Consider the following 22188-nt stretch of genomic DNA (forward strand, 5'->3'; position numbering starts at 1 on the left):
GACAGTTGCATCATTGGACTTTATTTCCAGATAGATTAAAACATATGGTTGGCTCTATACAACTGTTTTAAAACATTCTGAAAATGCCAGATTGACTGCCAGAGCAATAGTTAAATAAGGAAATATTATCCCCCAATTACAGATGGACGCAGCTTGATTTAATCATTATTTTGTTTTCAGATGATTTTCCAAAAAATCCCAGCGGTGGCTATTAAAATAAGTGTTCTCTCAGTTTTCTTTTGTTTTTGAAGAAACCACACAGACTTGTGCAATATCATCATATTCATAGGTTCTCTTCAAGAAGGTATCTGTTAATCTCAAGCCAGACACACTCTGAAATGGGAGAAAAAAGGACCAAAAACAGGTTTAAAGCTAGTGTGAGACAGAACAAATATTCAAACTGAAAAGCTGTATGTTTAAAATCATTATTATGTATTAAGGAAGGAGATCTTACTTGTAGTCCCTGTACTGATGAAAGGAGCGTAAGGGTTAAGTGAAGGGATGAAGTAGGGTGAAGTTTGCCCAGCTGCCTTCCTGATACTCCACACCAGTGAATTGAATTTGTGTTGCACATTTCCAAAACCAGATCCATCGTCCTTTCACTGCTAGATGGAAAAAAGGATGAATTAATATAGATCTCCATTTTATCAATACCAGTTGATCAAAGCTCTGTTCACATCATTCTCACCCACCCACTGATGCTATCTATTTCTCAGTAGGGCAGTAGTCATCATGGCTGATTTTTTGAACCATTTTATCCTCATAACTGCCACCTTGGCAAATGCTTAATGTGCTGTAGGTGAATTTAGAAGAGATATTTAATTTGATTTTTTGCTGTTTATAATAGATGTCTTGATACAATACAAAAATATGCATGAAGTTCCTTATAACTCAAACTTTTGGGATCTGGAGCAGGCAACAAAAAATGCAAATCAACCTCATAATTCATGACATGAATACAATACAAGAATAATATAATAGCATTATATATACAAGTACAGTGTGTGTGTGTGTGTGTGTGTGTGTGTGTGTGTGTGTGTGTGTGTGTGTGTGTGTGTGTGTGTGTGTGTGTGTGTATATATAAACACACACACACACACAGTGGTGCCTCGCATAGTGAGCGCACCGTTTAACGATGAATCCGCATAGCGATGCAGATTTTGCAATCGCTAATGCGATCGCGTACTGATGTTTTATCGCATTGCGATGGGGGAACAGCTGTTCAGCGGTTCCAAAATGGCCGCCGGAACACCCAAAATGGCCGCCGGAACATGGGGAAACATCGCAGAACTGTGAGTTTTGGGCCCATTTGGAACGCATTAAACGAAGTTTAATGTGTTCCAATGGGCTTTTCCGTTCCGTTTAGTGATGTTTCCCCATAGCGAAGATTAATCCGGAACGGATTAACTTCGCTATGCAGGGCACCACTCTGTGTGTGTGTGTGTGTGTGTGTGTGTGTGTGTGTGTGTGTGTGTGTGTGTGTGTGTGTGTGTGTGTGTGTGTGTGTGTGTGTAATGCTAAACAGCAAGGTGTTCAGTTCTGTAATTATTTCTTGTATTGTATTCATGTCATATATAATCTCGATACATTGATTTTCTGTACACACACACACACGCGTATATATCTCAGTGTATTGACATATGTATATGTATCTCAATACATTGATTTTCTGTACTATTTAGCCCAGAAGTCTGGACTACCAGGAACTGGATTATCAGCTCTTCAACATGTGAGACTTGGTTTACCCATCATCAAGTTAACAGGCCCTCCATCTGGAAGCTGCCTTCTCTTACAAGTCCAGGCTTCAGTGGGGGCTAGTATACCAACCACATTTCCTCTGCTCTCTCAGTGGCCTGGCCATGCATCCTGAAGAGAAAAATTCTAAAGGAAATTATATACCTATTTCCTCCTGATGTCAGTAACAACTAATAGTAGTAACAATATCAGAAGCCAGCATACACATAATATTTTAGTTCATCAGAAATGTATTGGGTGAAGCATTTTTGGTAAGTTCATCTCTACAGAGTTTTCCCTCTTTGGCTGAGAATAATAAGGAAGACAAAAATTTTATTGTGAAAGCTATGAGGAAGGGTGAAAAAGCATCATTTAATTACCTGCAATTTGTTATTTTACATGTAATATCAAACGGCTCTTCCAAATTTACTGTGTCTGGTATGGTTTCCAATGAAAGCCTCACATCACCATAACCTGGAGCCTAAACAGACAACAAAGGTTTACTAAAGCACAAGATAAACCAATATTGTACTTAGTTACATGTATGGATTGCAGGACGACATTTTAAAGAAGCTAAATGCATATTGAGGCTGAAATACATAGAATCTCCATTTGGGTTTTTATACATGGGAAAACCCTGAACATCCAGTATCATAGAATTTCACAGGTTTTGAAGCAATGCCATTCTGGATACTTGCTGTAGAGGGATGCGGTCACAAGCAATGTTGTGTGTGCAAACCTCACTAAAACTCCCAACCGTATACTGGTGCTATTGGCTGTTTCAATGGATTTTATTCTGTTTGAGAATTTCACTCTGAAGCAGCAAGACTACAGGCTTTAAGAAGAAGCATATTTTTACTTGAATGCAACTAGGAAAGTTGTGTAACTCAGCAGTCTCTGCAGGGCAACAGTTACCTAGTGATGGGAAACTCCTATGACTATATGAAGATGATGGCCCTTCCCTTTGCCTCCCTCACTGCTTCTGTACAAAAGGACTCCATTATTCTCACCATTAAAGCATCAGATAAATTAATCTAGGAATGATGTTACTAATCCTTTTAAAGACACCTTTGGCAATGGTCATCACAATATGTGATAATCAGAACATAATAATTCATAATCTGAAGTCATGTCTTCAATGTTCTTTTAAAATATTAAGTGACAAGTGGCAGGGGAATGTTCTTAAAGTGTTCTTTAAAGCAAGATTTTCCTTGTACTAACTATCATTTAATGTACTTCAGAGGAATGCTGTTATTACTTAACAAGCTATCAAATGTCTTCTGAAAACCATCAACCAATCCTTTTTTACGAACATTTTTAAAATGCAGAGTGAAATAAGTCAGAGGGCACGCTCTTCATTCTTTTTTTCCATATACAATATGGAAATTTAATATAGCAAGAAGTATTAGATTTTTATTCAGGAATGCTCATACTGAAATAAAACTGCTAGTCTTTAAAGTGCTATTTTGCTTTCCCCCTCCCCCCACACCACCAATATGCTAAGGCCGACTACCAAGACCACTTCTTTGGACGTTCTGCATTCAGTTATCTCTAATGAGAATATTCTGAACAAGACCTACCATTCTTTGGAGTTGACTGGTTTGCAGCCTCCCTCTTTCACCAAGATTTGTCTTCCATACAATGTCCAGTTTCCCAATAACTGTTACACCTTTAATAACTCCAGCTTTCTCTGCAAATTCTTGCTTGGGTTTAAGACAATATAAATATTGCCGTGTATCCATGGGCTGCAAGTAGCTCCGCATACCGAATGTTGACACACTAGAGGACAAGAAAAAAGTTTGTCCCAAATTATAATTAAAAATGTTGATTTCTGGACAATAAACCAATGAATTACGAATACTTTATTGCTTCATAGCCAATCAGGCTGAATACATAAATAGAAGTTAAACCACTCTTTAAAAAAAATAGTACAGTATTTGGCATCTAACATAATAGGATTTGGCATCTAACATAATGACACTTTTTCCTAAAATAATTAGAGGAAAAAATTGAGCATCGTTTTATACATGGAAAGAAGCAGTTGCACGCGTGCTCGGGCACCTCTTGCTGCCGCCGCCGCTGCCCAATTCCCTCTTCCAGAGCTCACGGCTTGTCCCTTCCGGTGGTGGCCCCGAGGCGGCAGCAGCAGCAAGCGGAGGCAAAGGAGCATTCACACGCGCTCGGGCACCTCTTGCTGCTGCCTTCCCTGCCTGCCCAATCACCACCTCCAGTGGGACTGATGGGCTCAGCTCACGTTGCCCCCTTGTCCCCTCTGGTGGTGGGGACAGGAGGAGGCAGAGGTGGAGGCAAACAAGCAGTCATGCACGCTTGGGCGCCTCTTCCTCCTCCCACCATCTCCTCCTTAGGGCAGGGGACAAGGCAGCGACGTGGGCTGGAGTTGAGCCCCGGCAGTTGCACTGGAGGAGGTAATCGGGCGGGCAATGGAGACAGCAACAGGAGATGGAGGTGGAGGAGCAGTTGCCCATTAACTGCTCCTCCGGCCTCCATCAAGGGTCAAAATTAGGGAGTCGTTTTATACATGGGGGGGTCATACACATGGTAAAATATGGTACATATAAACAATCAACTGCAATGAATTCAACCTGCATTTAGATAACAGTTGTCTCTGCTTGTGTGAGCTAATAAGAAACAAATATGGAAGCAACCTTTCTAAAAGGCAAGGACAAGCTTTTATCCTATGGGAGCGGCAGCAAACTACAGATGCCACGGAAGCCTGGATATTAATACAATATAATCTTTTAATAGTACCTTCTTGGGCAGCTTCATATCCCCTCCTGTGGAGGTAGGCTGGAACCAATGAATTGTGCATATTTGTGTGCAACATTTTCATACAGAACAGCCTCCAGATAGAGCAAATAAACATACAAAGCTAGAAAAGAACTTAAAACCTCCAACGTTTCAGACCAAGGAACATTTTGAACAAATAGCAGGGTTAATAACGGTCTTACAAAGCTTGTTTGTCTAAATCTATAACCTCTTACAGTAATTGAATGGTTTTCTATAAATCATTTGGTACAACTGGCAGTAGTTTGGAAGCTGTTTGAAAATAAGAAAGGGTTTTCCCTCAGCTCCTGATTAAGCAGGTAAACTAGGAAAAGATCCTACATTGACTATGGGCCTACAGCTGGACGGCCTCCCATTTACATACACTCATCTCTCCTGATGCTTTTCTTAAAGGGCATGAGGACATCTCAATTGTCCTTTCCAGTCCACTGAGATCTAGGGATCTCTGGTGTGGAATGAAGGTAAAGGCTTCTCCTATTCCCCAGCAATCTCCCTGAGACCACTTTCTTCACTGTTACTAGTGGCATGAAAACAAAGAACACTGCACTGGGACAGCGTTTCCATGCACCCTGTTCTGCTGTAAACAATCACCCAGGATGCTCCATTCCTCAACAGAACTAGGGACCAGTTCCTTGGCAAGCCGGAAGGAGCTTGATTCTGTGGGAAGGTAGATTCATCTTAAAGATCAATACATGTATGTGATCAATACAGATCACATACATACTTGTCCCAGTATTCTATAAGTGTTAAACATACAGTGCATGGAAATAAATAATTATCCCAGGCACAAAGCTGGTCACCACATTTTGAATTCAACCAAATTCTCTTAGAACACTGCCAGCAACTTGTTTGGTGCTTGATTGTTGTGTAATACTGATGCCAGAATAGACAATACGGTACAGAAAGACATCAGGGTCAATCATCGACTAGAAATACACAGAGTCCAAATAAGAAAACTGCTCCATGAATACACACAGCAGCTTCAGTTTTTGTGAGGTGAGATCCAGCCAGGATGGCTTAAATATGCAAATAAGGCTCTTACTTGTTCCCACTCTGATTGACAGCATTTAATTCTGCTACATTGTACATAATAGAAGGCTCCAAGGACACCTTCTCCATAAACATTGGAGAGGTTGTGATATTTTGAATCTGGGCTTCCAAAAAGACTTCATCAGTCTGAAAAAGCAGAGATAATATTTAAGTTATAAAGGGGAGTTTGACCTGACAAAAATCCTCAGCCTCTTAAGCATTAAAAAATATTAAAACCACAAAATGTAGTTAGTTTCATGCCTGAAAATCAAAGTAACAAGTCATTAAATGGAAGAAAGTCTTCATCCCAACAGAGAGCAGTTGAAGCAAAATTGTTAGTTAACTGGAATAGTGCTGAACAATGGATGTGGGATAATTTTGGTACATTCTCCTGTTTTAGGGTCATGTCTATATGCCCTTAACCAGATTTACAATAATGAGCTCCAAGGGTTAACTTCAATTCAGAGTTTTACAAGGAAATGAAACAATGCTTACAGAAATGTGCAATGACTGCAACACACAATATAAACATGCCATGCTAGATGAACGATGCATCAGGCTGCATACAAAAATAATTTTAAAAAAAATACAGGTTCATGAATAACAAGGGCTTGTTTTAAACAATACATCAACTATTACAGTGACTCAGATGCATGACATAAGCACTGTTCAAGCTTACCTACAATTTAGTGCCCCAAACACCTCTAGTCCTGTTTCATAAACTTTTACAATGGCACAGAGCTTAACTTCTGCACTGCCTCAATAGCTTCATGTCTGGCTTTAAGACATCCAGAAATGGGGCTCTAATGTCACTTCTGTTTCAGTTGTTAAAGAATTCAGTGTAAATAGGCTCTCAGTTACAAATGGTGGTTCAAGATTCACCCTTCTGTGAAGGTGGGATCAATTTCTGAAAGGCTAACTCCAGAGTATACAGAGGCAAAGACTGTTGAAAAATAAAAGACCCCTAGCCACATTACCCAAAGTTCTTTACACACAGCATAATCATTTGCATGTCCGTTCAGAAAAAAGCCTCAATGACTTCAATGAGACTTTACTTCACAATAAATGAGTAATAAATTGCAGTTCACATCTGGCCATTTACTTTACTGAGATATTACAAAAGCACCTTTGCAGAATTATGCTACTTATTTCTATGCTAGTTATTTCTATTAACATCAAGTGAGAGGTATTAGTGGCTCAGCACTTGAAAAAAACATTACATTACCTGGTCATTTGTACATCTCAGTGTAGACAGATATGCATATTTGAAGATGTAAACTGCACCATGTCCCATATACCACTATGTGATTTCTGTGGCAGGAACACACACTGCTTTAATGTGTCTGTAAGATCCTAGTCCTGGAAAGCAGAAAAGGTATCCAGCCATTCAAAGCTGGAAACAAACCCTGCTGATTATCAAAGTGATGCCAGCATGGTAGGGATAAAGGGAAGCAGTTGATCATGAACTCTTAACATCACATCTGACTAGAAGCCCTGTAGACAGGGAAGAACAATCAGCAAACAGGAAACTACTGTTTTTGAGAAATAAGAATACAGTACAGTAGTCCTTTTACCTACAAATCCCTGAAGTAAACTACAAAAAGGCAATTTCAAACAGAATGTTATATAGTCAAAACAAACTGTAAGAAGCTCAGGTTTCCAGCTGTATGCAGAAGATCTTCTGTGGGGCAATTTGGACATTAATGCTAAACCACAGTTTAGTTTGAGAAGAACAAGCCACAGTGAGCTATTGAAAGCAAGCCCATTTCCAAACACAGTTTATGGCTTGCTTTTGCTAACTATAGCTTAAATGATACACAGAAGTGCAGTTAACCTGAACACAAGCAGTCATTTCGAAATTCTTTGCAGTCACAATGGTAGAGGAGTCAGAAATGTAAAACATATGACTTTAAGGGCTCATCATCATTACTGTAAACCATGGTTCAGCATTATATCTGAATGCAGTCACTCCGATAAAACACCAGTGATAATGTGTCTGACTTTTTAAAAAAATTGCTAGGTCTTAAATCCCTGGTGCTGGGAAATTTTGTGTTATTCTGGAAGAATATCCCATAAATCCATTGCTTACATCTATTTTTTTCCAGATGCCCCACCCATTCATTTTAAAACAGCCACCATCAGCAAGACTCTAGCATGAGCTACACTGAGGGAAGAAAACAAAACCAAGCAGCATAATGAAAAAGCAAGGTAGCTGATGATGAGGCAGGGTTTGATTAGTCTCAGTAGCTTGATTAGATTGGAGTGCATGGTAGTAGATTTGCTAGATTTTTCTGCCACACATATTAAGATTTCAATTAAATTCAGACTGCGATTACACCATCACAATTGCTGCTACATGCATTCAGGAGTTTGGAAGCAGAGGTCGAATAAGCATGTAAGGAAGATGCAACACATTTTGGGCTCTCTCCCCCCATCCAGTGTCTTCACAAAACAAGAGATAACAGAAGCAGAGATGTGACTTGACTTGACATGAACCAAACACACATGCAGGGTTGTGTGTACTTCATGCTACCCTTCCCATCACACACCTTTACACTCAGGCAAGCCAAATACTGCAAAATGTATAAGTTGTGCAAAGTAAAGAACTTTGCATACTGAGCTTATCCAAAATACGTACAAGGGAAAGAAAAGCTGTAGCTTGCAGATGTTTGTAAAATGTTTGTGCAAGACTGACATTTATGGCGCAACGAATTAAATACAAGCCTCTGCTTGTGAGCAGATTCTGGAACCTGTGAGTAGAACAACTTCAGATGTTGTTTCGTTTTTCATGTAACAGTCCCATAAAATGAAAAAATGGCCTTTCTATGAGTGGAAGATTTCTCTGCAAAATGGCAGACAACTCAATATTTTTGATTTCATACAATTCCTTTTTTCGGGGATAACTGTATATTGCAGTGAAAGCAAAAAAGAAATCAACTTAAAGGCTAACAAATTTTGATATAAAATTTCGTGGATAGTAATCTACTTCCTGAGACGCAACTGAAAAAAGGGGACTACTAACCACAAAAGGCTATGCCAGGCCAGACTTGTTAAGTCTATAACATGACTCATCGTTATAATTTCTCTGTCACTTCTAGAATGTTGTAAGCCGCCTAGAGTGGTCACAATTGACTAGATAGGCGGGGTATAAATGAAATAAATAAATAAATAAATAAATAAATAAATAAATTTTGCAATACTCATCCCATTATTTTAAGTCATGAGGTGCATGAAGAAGCTAATCAGTACAATGTTGACTACCAAACGTTGAAAATCTTAATAAAATACGCTCTGCTGGCTTCTCAGATTTCTGAAGACGTTACAGACACATCTTCACATCCTTTGTTGTTGTTTTTAATGAGTGCAAGCATCCCCATGAATCTTGTGGGCAAACAAAATTGCAGTGTGAAGAGCCCTGGTCTATGGGAGCGCTGGTCTGCAATCTCCAGAGAGGAATCCATTTGTTTGTCACAATGATTTAATGGAATATTTTCTCGGCACTGTAGTCTGAAATATTAAATGTTGGTAAACAATGGATAACAAGGAGAGAGCTAATATATTTGAAGAGCAGTATTGCCCTCCCCACCAACTTCTTTTTAATTCAGTGAAGGAGGAAATTATACAATCCAATATCTGTGGGTGAATCGGTACAAAAGACATTGCTTTTCCATTATGTTTGTGAAATAATGTTAGTAACAGGCAGAAAGACAAACAGAAGACAAGCATACATACATATTTATAAATAATAAATAAAATTACCACAGAACTGAGGTCACTCTAATGGGAAAATAAAAAAGAAAAACATTAGAGAAATTAGGGTTAAATGTTAAAGAAAAAAGGAGGACAACTAAGTTTCAAATAAAATGCATCTGTTTTGCATTTTTTTGGTATATCTAAACAGGACAGCATTAGTAAGAGAGGAATGTAAACTGGCAATAAAAATAAATAGTGACTAATAAGAAATCTTATTTCTAAATAAGACTTATGTCAACAAATGGTACAATGAAAAAAAAAGAAATTATGTGGAACAGCAAACAGTTATTGCACAATGAACACATCAGTAAACCAACGCAGGCTCATGAAAGAATTTCATTATTAAGCTGAAGAGTTCCATTTGGGGAAGAAATTGACTAGAACTCTTTTCAGACTTCGTTCTAGAATAGAGCTGTTTCAGCCAGAAAGGTTTAAACTAGAAAGTCAAAATGTGTTCAGTGCCAGCCAATAGTTTTTAGCAGGTTAATTGCATGGAGTCACAAATTGCAAGAACATGGTGAGCGCTGCTGGAAGGAAAGTAGTTTTAATTTAAACTTTTTTTGCCTACATTCACAATCTACTGCAGTAGTTCTCAATCTTGGGTCTCCAGATGTTCTTGGACTATAACATCCCATAAATCCTTGCTCACATAGCTAGTGTGAGAGCTTCTGAGAGTTTTATTTATTAAAAATATTTGTATCCTGCCTTTCTCCTTACAAAGGACCCAAGTTCAAGAACATCTGGGGATGCTGAAAACCCAGGTTGAGAACCACTGTTCTACTGTGTTGACAATCACAAGCCTTTGTATGTAAGACTCCTTAACTTGAACTATATTCCAGCAGGTCTTTGAAATTCACAGTATTACAGAGTGTGTCAGTGAGACATGAAGACTTCCTTGTATCTGCTCCACAGCTATCACAGCTTACGGAGAAATGGCAGCAATTCTATTCTATAACCACTGTGCTTAGCATTGCCCTATTTTATGTCAATAGCCACTGACAAATAATGATTCTATACTTCACAGCTGAAAGCGGCTTAACCTTTTAAACTAGATGTATTTGATAGGCAAGAATAATTTAACAGGGAATACAGCAACATTTTAAAAAACCAATTACATTTAAATATATAGCTGCACCTTCCCCAAATAATAACAATGATATTGAAACTATTTTCCTCAGTCAGAAAAGTGGAGAGTATTCTACTCCCCAAGCCCCTCAACAGCAAAATGGCTGCTCTGTATTGATGCCACAGAGAAATCTAATGGCAGAATTAGTGTCTCCTTTCTGGCATTACTGTATTTGCTGGCGTATAAGACTACTTTTTTGCCCTGAAAAACATGCCTCCAAGTGGGGGGGGTTGTCTTATACGCCGGGTGCACTTCAGTTGGGATAGACATAGCTGCCCATAGTGGCCTTCCGATACTCGCCCGGTGCCCATAGTAGCCTCCCGATGCCTGCCCACCTCATTCTACATACCATTCAGTATCGCGCGGTATCCAGCGCAGCCGTGGCGAGCATCAGCAGCGAGACAGGGGTGCCAGCCTTTTCGACATGACCGGCCCGTTCTGCTAGGCGGGAAGCAGTGGCGCTCCGGCCCGCCCCTTGTCTACGCAGAGCACACACATGCGCACTAGTGCCGGTCACAGAGAGATGCAGGGGCAGGCTGGAGCCACTGTGGTTGCACTGTGGCCGTACAATGGTGACAATGAACAGCACCTCTTATTTGGTGTGTGGAAGGTGTGCGGAAGAGGGGGTAGTCTTATACGGCGAGTATATAACAAACTATATTTTGAGTGGAAATGTTGGGGGCTCATACGCCCAGTCATCTTATACGCCGGCAAATACGGTACCTGTGTTCTCCATGGCAAACAGCACAGTGCATAAAACAAAGGAAGTTTTAAGTATATTTGAATACATTTGTTTTTTCTGTTTATTTTAAAACAATTGTTACAGCTTTAATTCTTCTAGTTTTTCCTCTAAGTTTTAATTTTTGTTTCCATTTGGTGAGTCCTCTAACTAAAAACTACTATGTTCAAACTGACAACACTAGTCAAGCAACTCTTAGTTGTCAAAAGATACTCTACTAAAGATACAGTTTGAAAAACCTTTTGCCAGGAGAAGAAAACGAAGCAGCCTTCCTATATTTCAGGATGAAAATACAGTGGTGCCTCGCATAACGAGCACACCGTTTAATGACGAATTCGCATAGCAATCCATTTTTTGGGATCGCTAATGCGATCGCATACCGATGGTTCCAATGGGCAAAATTCGTTTTGCGACGATCGGTAAGCGTTTCGCTTACCGATCTTCGCATTGCGATGTCGGGGGAACAGCTGATTGGCGGTTCCAAAATGGCCACTGGAAGACCCAAAATGGCCGCGTGCAGCGTTTTTGCGCCCTACCCTCGCTTATTGAGGCTGCGAAAATGCCTGCGCTATGGAGGAACATCGCTGAACTGTGAGTTTGGGGCCCATTGGAACGCATTAAACGTTCCAATGGGTTTTTCTATTCCGTTTAGCGATGTTTCCGAATAGCGATGGTTAATCCGGAACGGATTAACCTCGCTATGCGGGGCACCACTGTACATAAAATTCTGATTAAGAACCATCAGTTCCATTTCCAAAATAGTATTTTTACTGTTCACATTGTGGTACATTAGGCACAAAATATCATGCTCTATACTTACCTCAGCATTGTAGAATTTAGTTTTCACATCTAGCGGTTTGAGGACCTGTATGAAAAAAATATTATGTACTAAAAGATGATGTACTATAATGAGATGTATCATATCCTTCCATCAAAACTAATATTTTCCACTTCTGTCTCTTTTAGGTTCAAAGTATTTAAAAAAATTAAAATATTTCATCTGAAGTGTTTTGAGCTAATCTAGTCTAACTTGTTTTTATATACAGTACACAGACGCTGACATTTATGTCAGCTGAAAAGCCCAGCCCCATGCATCCCATTTCTTTAGTGCCATCGCCTCCTCAGCAGTTTGTTTAAAGCCAAAGATATCAGAGGAACTTAGCAAATACCTCCCTCCCACAGCATGTGTTCTTATACAAGAAGCAACATCTTGAGCTCAGAATTCATCTGAATCCTTAAAATAATTATATACTTATGAGTAAATGGTTTTTCACTTTCATCTTACCAAGAAATGCAATCATGTGCCTTTCTGAAAGCTAGGACAAAGCTGTTCTTCGTTAGTTTCTACTATAAGAAACACATCAGCCATGGGCACACCAGCTGTAAGCAATTGCACGGCCAGCTTGCTAAATAAAAGCATACAACTTCTATTCTGGCATTGACGTTGATTACAATCAGCAAAATCATATCAGGTATCAGAAGTATGCAACAAATAGATTGAAATAAAATGTTTTCATCTAGAGCAGGGGTGTCGAACTGTGGCCCTCCAGATGTTCTTGGCCTTCAACTCCCAGAAATCCTGGCCAGCAGAGGTGGTGCTGGCCAGCAGAGGTGGTGCTGAAGGCTTCTGGGAGCTGAAGGCCAAGAACATCTGGAGGGCCACAGTTCGACACCACTGATCTAGAGGGTCCAACCTAGAAATCAAGGCAGACTGTAAATGCAATTTACAGTTTATTTTTGTTTGAGGTCTAATCTTAAATTTATTAACATATGGGCCTTAGAGAAGGGGGACGGATGTTCTGAAAGGCACCCAAATATTTTGATAATTTCCATTAATTCAGTGATATTATTTCAACTGTTGACAATTTACATCAAGGCCCCAAACACAGCAACACAGATTTAAACTCATGATTGTCAAATTCAGTTGGAATACCTGCATACATAATATCTGTTTTCTGGCTGGACTCTGACAGCTTCAATAAGAAATAACAGGAAGAAATTCAGTTTCTCTCATCATCTCAAATTTTCACACTATGGTGATGTCACCTATTCATTTTCTGCTTCTTATATTGTACAGCTGTTAAAGGCATAGTAAGCTTACAAACCATTCCTTTCTCTGGGGATTTTTTTACAGTATTAGTATGTTTTAACACCTACCCGAAAAAGGATGTTTTAGTTCTTATGTCACCTGGAGAAGTTTTAAACTCCTCACACAACTATTTATAGATTTAAACTATATGCTGTCAACAATTCTAGGCTCTATAGCTTTACCCATCTCCATTATATACATTTACAAAAATTCATAAACCTGCTTTTCAGCTGAACACATCTAGATTTGGTTTATAATAATGAAATTACAACACGCATGTTTAAGCCCCACCACAAGTCCTCTGCATTCTTGCCTTTCCTGGCTTTTGAAATCAGTGAGAGCTGGGTTTTCTGTCAGTCTCTGTGAGGGAGGACACGGCTCTTAACCTGGTTTGGACTGGACTGATTTTGAACAACTGTTGATTTGTATCTGCTGTTTCTGGGCATGACATTGAAACAGACAGTGTTTTCAGACTCCAGGGAATTTTGGATTGCACTGATTATTGGATCCATTCCAATCTAGCTTCAAACACCATTTGCAGATAGAAACTCCTTGGTTGCTGTAGTTCACTGGTTCTTAACCTTGGGTTACTCAGGAGTTTTGGACTGCAACTCCCAGAAGCGTTCACCACCAGCTGTCCTGACTGGGGTTTCTGGGAGTTGCAGTTCAAAAGCATCCGAGTAACAAAGGTTAAGAACCACTGCTGTAGTTGATCACTAGTGCCAGAGAATGAAGACAGAAATGCTCCCTTCTGTTGGCTCTCTTGTACCTCTCAGCAGCTTCTAATATCACTGGATGTGGCACTTTGTGTGCTGTTTTAGGCACAAACACTTCCTCAGCAGAACTACACTCATGGATGTGCCTGCAAGCTGAAGAAGTGGGAGGTGACTTTCGCTAAGTCCTGGTCCCTTTACAGCCTCTTGTTCTCCTGAAAGTCAGCACTACAGGGCTGAGAAAGGTATGAATGAGCAAAAATCCCTCCCATGCACCAGCAGCAGCCTCTGCTAATTCTCAATCCCATCAATGAATAGATGGATGTTGACAGCTAGAAGAGGATGCTGCTGGTGCAGTGGAAGAGATTTTTGCTGATTCATCTCTTTATACCTGTGTGGTACACAGGGGATGGATGGATGCTTTGCTTTCATGAATGCCTCCTTAGGATAAATTAATTATCTCACATTATATACTCTTTCTTGTATTTTGCAGCACTGATATGAAGTAAAGAAATTAGACAAACCGGACATGAAAGAACACCTGAAAAACTTCTATTTTGCCCCAATTGGATTTTCAAATGTAAAATTCTTTCAGTGCTACCAGTTATTTCAGTACCTGAAATTTGAAGAACTTCCGGAAATACATCTTTTCACCATTCTGTGTGGTGTAGCTTACTGCACATACTAAACTGAAAGAAAAACCAAATAATTAAGTGATTTTAAAATTATTTTGAAACATTTTAGTTGTACAGTAATTGTTTCTGAGTTCTCAAAATGGGAGGGATGAACAGATTAATCGGGGCAACAAATAAATATTTCCAGACAATTGCTTTAGCTTTCTGAAAACATTTGTTAAAACATTTACAGATGTCTAGTAGAGTGTTGGAAGAAAGCATCTCACATGTGTGTCCCTATTTCCTTTACTTCATGGTGAATGACGTCATCAATGCAGCAGTCTTGTTTAAGTTCAGCTACTGCGGCACTAGAAGCTGAAAGGTTTAAACGCTGTGAACTTGTCTGTAGATCAGCCTTGGAATTGAAAACAGAAACGAAATAAGTTGTTCAGTGAAAAGAGTTGTTGTTTCATATGATTTCATCTAATATTTCTTTCTGCAACAGCTCTCAGGAAACAAGGCTAATTTGTGCTCAGCTCCAGAAGCAAGGCATTGAAAATTATACGCACTGTCAGATGAAATAGACACACCTAAAGGAGGTGCTAATTTCAACAACTGTTGCAAATCTATGTTGCAAATACTGTTCATTAAAATTATTTTCACCTCTTAAAGCACTAACTCAAAATAAGAGCAGAATCTACTGAGATTTGCTGAATAAAGACCACTGAAACTTGTCCTTTTCTTAAAGATTGGTGCTTGTGCAGAACTTCAGAATTAATTACACTTTAGAAAGCAAGAAAAATGCAGAACAGAGCTATTTTTAGACTTTGCCTTAAATGGGGGTGAGCCATTTTGGCCCTCAAACATGGTTTTGGACTCCAGTTTCCATAATCCCTCATCATTTAGGGCAGGGCTGGTGGGAACTAGAAGTCCAAAATATTTGGGGAAGAAATTGACCATACAGTAGTCCATCCTATATTTAAAAAGACTACTCAAAAGAAACAATTCCTGATGAGTAACTAGGTTGGCTGGTGCCTCTGAGAGCTAAAGTCGAAATCTTCTAGAGAGCTAAAAGTCAGGAACTATTTTATAGTTTCCCAAGTTGTTTTTGGAAATACCCCTACTTTTTAGTTGTATGCTTCAAAGTTGTTTTGTATCTGATAAGCTAAAAAAATGCAAAGTAAACCCCCCTTTAATTGGTAATTTATCTTGAATAAACCTTTAGAACCATTGGAGAGCTCAGTGGTTTAGCCACATGTTGGGAGTTTGATTCCCCACTATATCTCCTTGACAGGGAATAGGCTCAATGATCCAGGTCTATAGTTCTAAGATTATTACTACTACTATTATTATATTATTATTAGATAAAACCAAGCATACCTTTACCAAAATGTCTTTTACAACTTGCTGGCTGTCATTGTGTACACTGATGTAGCTGGAGAACGTCTCTCCCAAAAATATATTTCTGTTCAAAGGGGAAGGAGAAAGAAAGAAGAGGGAAAGAGTATTGTTGAAACCTTTGCTTTAAATAAGGCATACATATCTGAATTATACATACATATTGGTTATGTGATTCTCACCCAAAGTTCTGCGGCAATGTCAGCATTTCTCCAAGCATCAATGTTTCTGCTCCTTTAACGGTGGAAGGATCATCTTTCATTAACTGGTTAAACAGATCTCCTGTTTTAACATAAAATAAAGTTAATACATATGGTCAATTACAGTTAGAGCTTCAACTGATTAGAAACTTTAAAGTGAGTATCTGCTGTTTTGTTTTATTTAATTATACACTGAAATTTATATCACTCTTAGAGACCTGATAAAGCTTTTAAAAAAAGCTGAACAGTCTGTTTCTATCACAGCAAGTCAGTATAGCACTGAGAATTAAGTTTTTCCTTTTCTTTCTGTTCTGTATCTGTTCAAATTGCAAACCTGAAAGCAAGGGGTTGGTTTGTTTTTATTAATCCGAAAACCATTCTGGATTCCTTCATGGGTAAGAATGGGATATACATGCCTCAACCCTGTTGTACTCTGACAGGATATTCTACGCTTCCAGAGTAATGTTCTGCTATGGAATCCATGCAGAACTAGACTGCATACTGGGGCAACCTCATCTGAATAACGGTAAACAACATTCTCAAATTCCAGTCATATGCTGGATTTTTTTTTCTATTAAAAGAAAGGATGGGACAAAAATGTCCCAATAAATTATCATTTTTACCACTGAAGCACTTTTTAATCCCAGCCAAAATAATGCATTGGGACCAAGATGTGTCATGATATTTTTTGGAGAACTGTAATGCAGTGAAACAGAACTGATGTACTCTTGTTGTCAGCAGGGTACTCCATTCTGGAGAAATTTAATTTTCTTCCATTGGGAAAGGGCACTGGAATTCACCAAATCCAGGAATTATCCACAGTACAATAAGTGTTCCTTGTTTTGTTTGTTTTATACAATCTTATTTTCCCCCCTTTCATTCCACCTTATAATTTCCAGCACTGGGTATTTCAGTGGAGAACTTGCTTCTGCACACTTAAAAACTCTTTTAAATATGGGGCATTTCTGTATCATATGTGGAATATGTTGAAATTCTCATACGGTCAAAAAAATATCCCTCCATTCAAACAATGTAAGTCTTATGTTAGTACACAAGAGTTAGATAAAAGTTCTGCAGTTCTAGAATCTAAACATAACATGCACAAATAAGCAAACTACAGGCCATAATTTCCAAGATTTTAATTAACTACACTGTTTGACACTTGTATTATTCAGCAACGCTTCTTATATTTCTTTTAGAATCATGATTCAAGCATTGCAAATATTTTCTAGCTTTTAAAAAACAGTTCTGTCAAAATCAAATCTACCGCATGTCTAAATATTATTTAACACCAAATCATTTACCTGGCAAATCTCTCTCTTCACAAGTTACAGGAATATTGGTGAACAAAGTAGGCTTGGTCAATCTCATTACTGTAAATGTAGAAAGCAAATGTAGTATCAACACAACCATGTTTAGGAGCTCACTTCATCAATCACAAAGCCTATTCAGACATTGCCTCTGACATTCTACTCAGAACAAGATAAGGAAGGCAACTCTGCTGCCACCTCTGCCCCATCACAGGTAGACACTAACAACTGAAATGCAAAAACCTGTGTTTACTGGGATCTGGGCTCTCTCTCCACCTGCAATGTTGTTACTACTAACAACTACAGAGCACTTGCAAGACATTCTGAACGGCCATCTTTTCCCCTCTTAAAGGATATTTATAACATTTCCACCCCGTCTTTCTGCACTGAACTTCAAAATCAGACAGCAATAAAAGAGTAAACTATCACATTAAGCATACAATAAAAAGGCATAAGACAGCAGTAAACAACTGAATTAAGAATTTGGGAGAATCCATTTGTCTTTAGTACTACATAAAGGTTGCTAGCCTAAGCCACAAAAGAGATGGGAAGAGAGTTGGGTTTAATTTGTTTTGAACTACAGTTTCCCGAACACCCCAGGCAGAACAGCCAATGGCCATGCTGGCTAGGGAATTCGGAATATTATAGTTGAAAACTTTCCCACACTCTAGATAACAGTCACACACCCATGACAGCCTTCTAAATCCTGAATATCAAGGCACTATCCTGAGTCAGCCACCTAGCATATGAAGAAAGGCATATACAGAGCAGGATCTCTAATGAAGACTTACATTTCAGAGGAATTAGTAGTGGAATAGGCAGTCCTATGAATACTCACAGATCTCACAGCAAAGTTCCAGCGATTCACAGATTTTTGTATACTTGCATAATAGTTACATCAATGAGGAAGTTCAAAATGTGAGAAAATTCTGCCATTCCCCTGGTTTAATTGCTGAGGGAGGTAATGGGAAACAGCTGGAGGTACAATGAATTAGTTTTGATTCACAGCTGTCAAAAGATCATAGGAATATTGATGGAGCTGTCCTTGAGTGTCTAATGCCATGATAAGGCTTGGAAGTGTTTTTTTTTAATGGAGCGTAAAGGTCTAATTCCCTGCCTTCACTTCAACATTTATTTTAATAATAACAATAATGATTTAAATTACTTAAATCCTGGAAAGACCTATTACTGACTGCAGGATCAAAAAACCAAAAGGGAATAATTTGAACAGCGTCTGCTTTTACTGAACGATTTTGCTTGAGATGAGCATAATAAGAAAGATGAGAGGAAACTGGTCAAAGAACTGTAGCAGATGTTGACTTACGTGGGTATCTCAGAGACAACAGAAGCATGCATCCTTCAAACCAAAATAGATGCAGTAATAATATTTAAGATTCCGATGATCATTCAGAATCCTGGGGATTCACTCCAGAATTTCTTGGGGGGGGGGGTCCCTTGATCAGTCATGAGTTACCTACACATAGGGCTACATTCAACATTAGTCCTAGCTAGAGTAGACCCACTGAAATAAATGCAAGTAAGTTACAGTTGTTGTGCTAAAATATTTCAGTGAGTCTATTCTAGGTAAACTAAATGTTGAATTTTGCTCATAGTATTAATAACAATGGTACAGCAAGTATGATGTTAACTTTTCTTGTCTATTGTGTGCACTGGAGCCTAATCAATCATTGCCACATCCATTCATTCTAGGGCACATATGCTGAGGATGGATAGTAAACACTTAAACCACCCAAGTGAGAATGATCTGCAAATATGACTCTTTCCCAATGACATATGCCAGGTATCAGCTGACCAATTTTGTAGACGTTTAGTGCAAATAATAACAATACAGTACTTTTAAACTTCAATTATGTCAGGCCATGCACCTCAGCTGGATTCCCCCCCATTTTATTATTCAAAATCAACATACAAAATAAAACAATTTTATAACAGTAGCACAAACATTCATATAGGTACAGCGTATATCTGGAGTAAAGCTTATTGCCTGCGGACTTTAGTATACTTTTGAGTTTACAGCACATCCCTCCAAGATTTCAGGCAGTGTCCTTTTGGTCTGAATTTCTGTGTGAATTCTCTGAAATATTTAGTGATGGGATTCCACGTTGCAATGAAAATGTATAGCTTGTCTATCCCTTTTGATTGCCTCAAATATATGTTAATTTTTCTGCCAGTGCCGTCTGTCATATTCTTTTAAATCAACTCTCTACTGTCAACCCCACCAGCATCCTCTACTAGTATGCTGTTATTCCTAGATGCACTGCCACCACTAGGAAGGACATCAATTGCTTGTGCAGCAGAACTACTGGATAGCTCAGTGGTGTAGATATCTGGGTTGGGAGTTCAGTTACCCACTGTACCTTCTTGACAAGGGCTGGACTTAATGATCCATAGGGTCTCTTCCAGCTCTGCAGGTCTAAAATAATTACTGGGACCCAGAATGATTGATAATATATGCAAAGTCCCAGAAAACTCAATATTTTGATTAGTCATTTTTAAAATATGACCATTCCCTCCAAAACATTTTAACTTTGGGGCACTCCCATCATATATAAGTAAATGTTCCTCTCTGGCCACACACTCTCCAGCATGTAGGAAACATTTGGACATTCATTTTAGATAGCCAGAGATGGCTTAAGTGCACTCAGGTGGATTTTGCTTAGAATACTCAAATACTATTCAGTTTAATATTCATGAAATCAATATAATTTCACTGAGGGAAAATGATCCAGCTTGAAATTTAAATATTCATGAACTATAGAAAAATCTAAAAATACTGGTTTATTTAGTTTCCTAATAGAAATCTTTAGGATATAAAGATGCTAATTGCACATTTCTATCTAACTCTTCGAATGTTAGGTGTCCTCTTTGTGTGAAGATGTTTTAGTAGAGACATAATTGTAAACACAGTATGATGAACTAAGGTAGCGTAACTGTAATCCTTACAAAATGGGAGGTCAAACATCTTTGTGTGGTGGACCCCATTTAATTAAAGGTACCCACTCTTGCTCCAACTGTAAGTCTTTATTACTCAGTACTTTGATACAAGTACGTTCAGACACAAAGAAGGCAATATATCACATGTAAAATGGTAATTACTGTTACACGTTTAATTATTCTTACAATGGACATCACTTGAAGCAGGTTTTTTTAAGCTTAAAGTAAAATACAATACAATCTTGTACAGCTCAGTTTCAGCAGATATCGTACTTATCCCTCCAATTTTCACCGAGTACACACAATAAAAAAAACACCAAACCACATACACAAATCTCATGCTTTTGCTCAGACATGTTTATTGACAATGTACAACTCTCTCCATATGAATTAATATTGCAACAAGGAGATTTCCCAAGTCCAATAAAGCAAATTTTCACATTTATAATCTTACAAAATAAGAAATGCCTAGGGCAAGCTAATTAGATGTTTTTTCATAAATTCCTCACATACACCCTTTTCTAAAAGTGTACTTAAAACAGAACATTTCACAGAAAATGTATTTCGGTTGGAAGCTACAAACTATGTATAATACCATATTTGTGAACAAATAAATTCATTTTACCCCCAAGGTTCAATTTTTCTCTAAGATTATTGGCAACATATTCACAGTACAGTATATCACAAAAAATCAAAATCTGTCCCTTGCATCTCTGGATGGTAGCATTACAAGATGGCAGTTCCTTGTGTTTGATCATATTGTTAAGCTTTACCCAAATTTCTTCTAGTGTTTGATTATTAAAGGTGGATGGTTCAATTATCCATTGGGCTCTATAGAACACATGCAGCTTTAATTTTTGTAGAGTGATCTGCAGTTCTCTAGATAACGGGAGAATCTTGTATTTAAGCTTAGGGCTGGGAACAGACACACTCCAAGATCTTCTGAAGGGCTGTTTGCTAGTTGCCAACTGCTTTCCCAAGCTGTTTGTATCAGTTTTTGCTTCTAAACACCATCTAGCTTTTGTATCTGGATGAAATTCCTGGAGCTTTTCTGTACAGTCATAACAGGGGGACCCACAAGCAGCTTCTGGGGTTGTATGATGCTGTTTTAGTTCTTCAGCTTCATGAATTGAAAGAACTGGAGGTTTTCTTTTGGGCTTGAGGGGGTGTTTGCACAAGTCATTAGGAAACCATGGTATGAAATTTGGCAGCTTCCGAAGAGGAAATCCCCTCAGTGCCTCTTCTGCGATTTTTTGCAGTTCTGCAGGGTCCCTTTGCCATGTTCGATAATGCAGAACCACATCCATGCTCAAACCACAGGAATCCACACATTCTTATCACAGAAGTTTCATGGACAAGAGCTTCATCACTAACAAGGTGTTATTGCATTAAAAAATCTTATGCCATGTGCTGAGCAGATCAGAAGAAAACAGGACCTGGAGCGGAAGTATTATAAATAATCAGATACACCAGCAGCATTACCATACATCTTACAATTCTATTAACCAACCTCTGTGTAGAAAATGAGATAACAAATGTTACCTCTTGTAAAAATTTGCCACTACAAAATTCCTCCTGCGTAGTACCCTCTTAGATTTAAAGTTCTGTTTCATTTGCTTTCATCCAGCCATCTGATTTGCTACTAAACCTAAGTAAAACCAGAATATTACAAAGATTTGATTCAGAAATTAAACACGTGAGCTGCTCCAGTTGGAAATGAATC

At 38.6% G+C, this 22188-nt stretch overlaps 2 protein-coding genes across 5 annotated transcripts in view; both read right to left on the reverse strand.

Annotated features, from left to right (window-relative positions):
* TRAPPC13 (trafficking protein particle complex subunit 13) overlaps positions 1-22188 on the reverse strand; it is a 25472-nt gene continuing 3284 nt past the window's right edge. Inside the window, exons 2-13 of one of the 4 annotated variants that reach the window (XM_020783683.3) lie at positions 17505-17573; positions 16183-16282; positions 15983-16067; positions 14890-15017; positions 14605-14677; positions 12007-12051; positions 9328-9345; positions 5582-5715; positions 3315-3513; positions 2115-2215; positions 455-602; positions 1-333 (exon numbers count right to left, since the gene is read on the reverse strand). In XM_020783683.3, coding sequence (XP_020639342.1) covers positions 229-333; positions 455-602; positions 2115-2215; positions 3315-3513; positions 5582-5715; positions 9328-9345; positions 12007-12051; positions 14605-14677; positions 14890-15017; positions 15983-16067; positions 16183-16282; positions 17505-17573 — 1205 coding nt within the window. In that variant the 3' untranslated portion in view covers positions 1-228. Of the gene's footprint in view, positions 334-454; positions 606-2114; positions 2216-3314; positions 3514-5581; positions 5716-9327; positions 9346-12006; positions 12052-14604; positions 14678-14889; positions 15018-15982; positions 16068-16182; positions 16283-17504; positions 17574-22188 lie in introns of all 4 variants that reach the window. The other 3 variants (XM_020783682.3, XM_020783685.3, XM_020783684.3) reach the window with 3 other exon arrangements.
* On the reverse strand, positions 20532-21898 carry SHLD3 (shieldin complex subunit 3). Its single transcript, XM_072992707.2, has one exon. The coding sequence runs from the start codon at positions 21770-21772 to the stop codon at positions 21041-21043; it is 732 nt and encodes a 243-aa protein (XP_072848808.2). The 5' UTR covers positions 21773-21898; the 3' UTR covers positions 20532-21040.

The sequence above is a fragment of the Pogona vitticeps genome, chromosome 2, assembly GCF_051106095.1.
Source record: "Pogona vitticeps strain Pit_001003342236 chromosome 2, PviZW2.1, whole genome shotgun sequence".
Taxonomy (NCBI): Eukaryota; Metazoa; Chordata; class Lepidosauria; order Squamata; family Agamidae; genus Pogona; species Pogona vitticeps.

Coding starts and splice junctions, on each gene's coding strand:
- SHLD3 (XM_072992707.2), bottom strand. CDS start 21,772: ATGGATGTGGTTCTGCATTATCGAACATGGCAAAGGGACCCTGCAGAA.